General features: G+C 37.4%; 1 protein-coding gene across 1 annotated transcript in view; it reads left to right on the top strand.

The window, feature by feature from the left end:
• The first annotated feature begins 232 nt into the window (after window positions 1-232).
• The window catches only part of LOC131345975 (transcription initiation factor TFIID subunit 3), an 11,835-nt gene continuing 5,236 nt past the window's right edge, over window positions 233-6,831 (top strand). The window contains exons 1-8 of the mRNA XM_058379220.1: window positions 233-476; window positions 838-2,356; window positions 4,014-4,196; window positions 5,231-5,519; window positions 5,678-5,772; window positions 6,061-6,083; window positions 6,380-6,414; window positions 6,515-6,764. Of these exons, the coding sequence (XP_058235203.1) occupies window positions 468-476; window positions 838-2,356; window positions 4,014-4,196; window positions 5,231-5,519; window positions 5,678-5,772; window positions 6,061-6,083; window positions 6,380-6,414; window positions 6,515-6,764 (2,403 nt within the window). The 5' untranslated portion in view covers window positions 233-467. The remainder of the gene's footprint in view (window positions 477-837; window positions 2,357-4,013; window positions 4,197-5,230; window positions 5,520-5,677; window positions 5,773-6,060; window positions 6,084-6,379; window positions 6,415-6,514; window positions 6,765-6,831) is intronic.

The following is a 6,831-nucleotide window of genomic DNA, read 5'->3' as shown; positions in this document are numbered from 1 at the left end:
TTGCTACAATTAGCACTGATGATTAATAATGGGAGTAATCCCTTTACGTCCCGGAAGAAACTGAGCTGAAACTAAGACGATACCCAAAGCACTCCTGCTATGCAGGCAGCTGCTGCTTGCACACAGCCCAGGCCATGCCTGCTGGACCACATTCTTTGTGAAAGAAAACAGTCAGAAGTGTGTTGATGGCTGTGTGTCATACCCGGGCGGGACTCGTCTAACAAGACCAAGTTCTTTGGTGATTTACTCGTGAATGGTCCATCCGCCTTCATTCCAACAACACAGTCGCATAGCTTAGGTCACAAACATTACTTTGGATTTGTTTTTCCTTATACGTATGTTATCTCTTTTCGGATTGGATTAATTTGCTGTGAGAATTTGTTGGATTAACAGTGAGATGACATTCAGGTGATGGTGAGGAAAGTGCTGTTTCTTTGAAGAAGGATTACAATTTGGTACCATATACGATGGAACAGGCAAGTTTGTTTTGTCATTTATGTCTTGACTTATTTGAAGGGAATTATTATTATGGTATTGAGATGCATCTGCCATAGAATTTTACAAGAAATATATTTTGTATAAGTAGTATGTAGCACATGTATTAAATATGCAGATATGGTTACTAGAGATTTTGGGCTTCCCAGGACAGTGACAACTGGACATTCCATTTTGTTTATAACATGAAATGAAAAGGGGAACAGATTCTGGTTTGATTCTTGGAATGATTGTGGTTTGGGAATTTGACTTTAGTTACATCTATCTCACTGTAAGAAAAAACTATGAATGCTTTGTATTATGTTAAGAGTTTTGCTTTGTGTATGTTTCATTGCTCCCCAGGGTGAAGAGATTAGTGTTAAGACCCTGAGGGAAAAGTTCCAGAATGATGAATCTTCAAATACGCGAATCAAACCTGCCATCCCAGAGAAACCCAAAACTATCCCCCCAATTTCTCCCACTGCAAAAATCAGCAACCCCCTAATCGCTTCCATCAACTCAGCTGTAGAGAACCGCATGGCTCCTCGTGTGGTCTTCAAAGATGACAAAAAGACCCGCCCATTATCTCAACCTGAACCTGCAATGATAAAGGCAAAGCCTATTTTGCTGGATAAGAACCAGAAGAAGGAAGCAGATCTTATCAAACAAGCCCTGAAAGATAAAAAGCGTTTGCCCACGAGTACTGTTTCACCAGTCTTTGAACAGAAACCCAAAAGTGAGTCTACCCTGAAGTCCCCAGGTTTGGAGACACCGGTCAAAGTCCCAACACCGTTCAAGAAGGCCACATTGAACAAGCCAGACAAGGATGAGATAGAAAATACAGACCTCTCAGAATGGGATGTACCAGCTACCCCTCTCCGGAATCATTCAGATTCTAGCATTTCTCCTCATGCCATGATAGAGGCCACAGTTAAAAAGCCTCTTGTTCCACCTGTTAGAGCTAACCCTACTATCTCTCCTCCAGTTATTTCTCGTCCAGCATTTTCACCCTCAAAACCTCCTGCCCTGACAGTTCCACAACCTGTCTATCAAAATGGTCCTCAAATGGAGAGCACAAGATCAGAAATTCCTATTAGACATAATTCCAACGTGATAAGTCCAACAGCAAATATTTCTGAAGATGGTTTACCAGAGGATGCAATGTCAATTCCAGAAAGCCCTGATATAATTACTATGGATATTCCTCCTCCAATTATTCCTGAAGACTTTTCTGATGGCCCTTCTGATCTAGATATATCACCCAGTGTTACTCCTGAGCCTCGATTCCCTCGTGCTTCCTATTCTGCTACTCCAGTTTTCCCGAGTCCAGCACTATATCATACAGATTCCACTCATCCATATTCAGATTCTGTTTTCACATTCAGTCCTTTACCAGAACGTTCATCTCCATCAATGAATTTCGATTCATTGAGAGAAAGCAGGTTGACTGAATCGCCCAAAATGATCGACTACACTGAGAAGCCCTTGGAAGTTCCAATGTCAAGCTCACCCATGGCTGCTTCTGTGGTCTCTGCTCTAGCAAGAGCTGAAGAGATGGCCCCTGTTAAGCATAGCCCTTGTGATCAACGACTACTTAACCTTCTGGAAAAGGCTAAGCGAAAGTCTACAGTGGGGAGTCAGTTATCCACACCTGAAACTCTGCCTGTACTTGAAAGTGATCTGCCCAGCAATTTTCCACTTGAGTCTTCATCACCAGAGACAGTCCATGCTGAACCAGTTTCACATGTGGAAGCCCCAAATGTCCCTGAACCTCTGAATCTTCTTGATATCCCCCCTGTTGACTATAAGGGCAAGGCAGAAAAAGCAGCAACAGAGTATAACACTCAGCCTCATGAAACATCTCTCAATAACCAAGATGACAGTAAGTTGTTGTTTGGTTTATTAATGTTTTTAAGTTCTTAAAGTCTTTTGTATTGCACATTTCTGTTTAATAGAAATTTGGGTAAACATTTTTAGACGGTTTTGTAATTGTCTAGCTACTTCACTTAGAACACATGTCCCTCTTATCTTTCATGCAATTATCCACTCAACAAATATGAGACAGCAGAATCATCCCACCCAACTGTTACCTCAGATTTCTCTTCTTGGTTGACAGGAATAGAAACAAATGTGGTCTTCCACTGTGGTAGTCCATCTGCCTCAAGGTTTTGCTTGTACTGAGATGCGTTTCTGCTCAGTATTACTGTAAAGAGTGGTTATTTGAGTTAGCCTTTTTGTTAAACCATTTTGGCTATTCCCATTTGACCTTGCTCATCAACAATTTTTTTCTGGTTTCATAGCTGTCATTTAGTGGATGTTTTTTTTGCACCAATCCCAAGCCAATATGCTATCAACAATAATGCCACAGTCAATAGTAGAATTGAAATTGAATCTAAATTGAAAAATGTTTATCTATAAGCATTTATCTAAAAGCAAATGTATATATTTATCTATAAATGTTTACATATATATATATATATATATATATATATATATATATATATATATATATATATGTAAGCAAATCAGGCAACACTGGCACAGACAAACTGCCTGAGCTGAGATGAGGAAAAAAACTTTCGGGAGAACCCATCATCATTTGGGTGGCACCAGGTAGAACAATTATAGAAGATTTCTATTGTGTAACTGTTTACAGTTGAGTCAAGCAGTGCTAAGTGTTTTGGAAGGAACTTGAGTTTGAGCATCAGATTTACTTTCCGTCTACCATATCATAGGGAAATTATTGACTGTTTAAAAACCGAGACACGAGCTGCATTCCAAGTGCAGTCTATAGGTTAGGGTTAGGAGAGCATCCACTGTGATATTTAGGGTGTTTGTGTGGAACAATATCACGGTGATCTTTAGGATATCCATACAGGCTATCAACAGTTGCAAGTGATTTTCACTTGAAGAAAAATATTATATAATATCATTCCTCACTATTTGAATGTATGATGTCAGCTGAAGCTCTTGACCTGTATTTGCATGATTTTATGCATTGGTCTCATGTCATATTATTAGCTGACTGGATAATTAGTAAGTGTTTATTAATAGACTAATAAAAGAAATATCTGCAGAAACATAGCAAGGTCCTCTGGAACAATCTACCAGCCAAGTTCTTTAAAAGAAATACATAACAGTGAACAGTGATAAATTACGCAGATATTCAAAGATTTATTGATTGATTTCCAATTTATTGAACAAATTAAATTTTATTTCCATCATCTCTTGACTGAGGTTTTTAAAGGCATGCTCACTTTACAGAAACACTGTTAAAATGTTTTTATGTGTTGGGATGGACTTTTCATTGGGAGGGTTGGTATGTGTTGGTATGTGAAGCATCTAACATATGCTATTGGGATGGTGCAGTGCAACATGTCTCTCATATCCAGAATGACTAAGAGGTAGTGCTCTCAATATGAGTCATCTGCCAAGGTATACTGCATATGACTGATTGTGTTTGGCATGTATTAATGCAGTCTCTGGACTATGCAGTTTTTGAGTAAACTTGATTATTAACCTGCCAGTCCTCTCTTTAGGAAAAAGTTTACCTTCTCCGAAGACGGTGATTGTGCAAAAACCTGTTGTGCCTCCTCCACCTCCTCCCAGAAAGCCTCGGTTGACCGTCCCTAATGGTGGCCTCACACCAGAAATACCACCTCAGCCCCCGAGCGAAGACATGAAGTCCATCATTCAGCCAAGTCTGCCCCTGGAGGACAATGGTAGAACTATCTCGATCCATGCTTGTTCATTGTTATATTTAATGAGTCTTCTTAAGAAGATTAAAGATATATTGGTTAAGTGTCCATACTGTATTATTATTTTTATCAGTAGTAGTACTAGTCATAGCTAAGTTACAGACAACTGACAATTGTTAAAGTTCAGACAATTGTTAGATCAGCTAATGTTAAATTCCTTAACACGGTACCATTCGGTACCGTGGTGGTGGTTCATCCACAGTAGCAGCTGGGTCAGAGCGCAAGCAGATACTTCAAGCTTTCAACACATCTTGATAGGCCCATATATCTGAAATTCTGCTGATATACTAGTTATCTTTTAATATAACTCTTTTAAATTATTTATTTAAGATGTGTCCCCTTTCTAGAGGTTGCTCAATTGTAGTACAGCATGCTCCTCCACCTAGTGTTCAAATATGGGAACTGCAAAGACAGCTAGCAGAGGCCCATTGGGACAGGAATCATGCTGCCCCATGTTCCCTTTCTGAAGATTTTTAGTAGAGGTGTAGTAGTAGACAAGACAGTTAATAACAGGATCATTTGTCAGTGTATACCTAAGCTGTTGGATCACAAATAACCACATTAAATTGTATAAAGTTCTGCAAACAAAGGCAAAGTCGAAACAAAGAAATGTGATTCCCTTTACACGTGGTCAGTTTTTGAGGAGCCGGTTTCAGATCTTTTGTGTGAATTTTAAGATTTTGCTGAAGGAGGATTATATGAACCTATTGTGTGGGAATCTAAACCCACCTGCTATATTGAACACAATTAAACAAAGGTACATCTAAAACCACTCAAAATACAAGCTGCTTGATTGTATACCGGATGGCTGTATGATGGCTCTCAACAGTCTCTTACAGTCTGCTACTCTAAAAATTCATTAGACAGTAGCCTATAGCATGTGTTTTGAAAATGGCCTTTTGCAAATAGGCTTTTACATATTTCCTTTTCAGTTAACGTGGTAGTTTGCTCTAGGCTTTAATAGGAATAAGTCTGACTCCTCATGATTCTCGTTACAGAAATCATTATTCGAGCTCCTCCTGAATTTACCTCAGCGGATTCAAGATGTGACGATTCGGAAATTTTGGATTTATCTGAAAGGGTTGGGACACAAGACAATATTCTGGATCATGGAATTCCTGTCCCTTCAGTTCACGAAGGAGCCTTTTTCGAACACTTAAATCTCAAACATCAAAACCCAAATATGGACATTACAGATACTGGACTTCCCAAGACCCCTTTGACTACTGAATATTCAGATTTGGCAGCAAACTCTTTTCCCAGTCCAGCTGTGCCTTCTCCAACAGGGTAAATCTTTAAGATCTGTAGAATGATTTCGAACACAGACCAGGAGAATCTCTCTTGAACCATGTGCTTGTTTGTTCTTTATGTAAATGCAAATCTTTATCTTGTTTTCTGGCAGCTAAATGGATGTGTTAGTAAACTGACAGTTTCTTTTTCCATAGGAAACAAATTAGCTTCAGCAACACAGAGTTCGAAGACATGGCAACCAGCAAGAAAAGTAAAGTACAGAAGAAACAACGCAAAGGATCTCCTATGAGTATGAAACAAACTTTTTTTGTTTTTCTGCGGCACAATTGATATTATTAGCATCGATCAAAGAGCAGCTTTGGTTTTGATAGAATGATTAAATGAACATCTTGATTTAATTTTGTGTTTTTAAGACACTGGGTCAAGATTAGACTCACAGAAGGTCATAGGAAGTAAATGTTTTCAACTAAATAATAATACTCTAGTCATAAACTAAGAGATTGAAATTGGAATGATTTTTCATATTAAAGCTTTATTTAATTTAATTTTATTTTATTTTATAAATTTTCTTTTTTAGATCCATATGCTGAAACACCTACGGTAATTGTTTTTATCAATATAATATAATCAACTTGCTACAAAATGAGCTATATTTATACTATTACATTTTTTATATTTATATTACATTAATATTTTTAATATTTTCCAGGACTTTTACTACTATTTCTTTTACTTTAAATACTAGTTTGAGTTGCTACAGTTTCCCGAATTGAGATATAAAGATAAAATTAATTTTATTTGATTTTAAATTAGCAATATATTTTATTGTACGGAATTTTTACATTTTTTAATTCAGTGTTTTTTTTTTTTTTTTTCGGAAATATTTTTATATTCAGGCAGAGGAGTTCCCCAAGAAAGTATTATTCTCCAAGTAAGTTTTAATCTATTATTCCATTATATTTCTAATTCCTTAAATTAAACAATGGAGGCTGCTACGTTGCCGGCTTTATTTCTCATTTCTGTACTTACAGAAAGAACTCTGTGTCGGATGAAAAGGAGCTGAAGTTGAAAGACAAAAAAAGCCAGAAGGACAAAGAGAAAGAGAAGGAAAAAGAAAAGGAGCAGAAGGAGAAGGAAAAAGAAAAGAAGGAACAGAAGGAGAAGAAAAAAGAGCAAAAGGACAAGGAAAAAGACAAGAAAGAGTTGAAAGAGAAGGAAAAAGAAAAGAAGGAACAGAAAGAGAGGGAAAAGAAAGAAAATGAAATTAAGAAGAAATTCAAGGTATGGCAATACGGTGATGGGGGTTTTTGCTTTACTTTGGACATTATTTTAGCAAGATTTTAGTCTT

This window comes from Hemibagrus wyckioides, linkage group LG25 (genome assembly GCF_019097595.1).
Source record: "Hemibagrus wyckioides isolate EC202008001 linkage group LG25, SWU_Hwy_1.0, whole genome shotgun sequence".
NCBI classification, from domain to species: domain Eukaryota; kingdom Metazoa; phylum Chordata; class Actinopteri; order Siluriformes; family Bagridae; genus Hemibagrus; species Hemibagrus wyckioides.
This window is presented reverse-complemented; position numbering and strand designations above follow the sequence as displayed.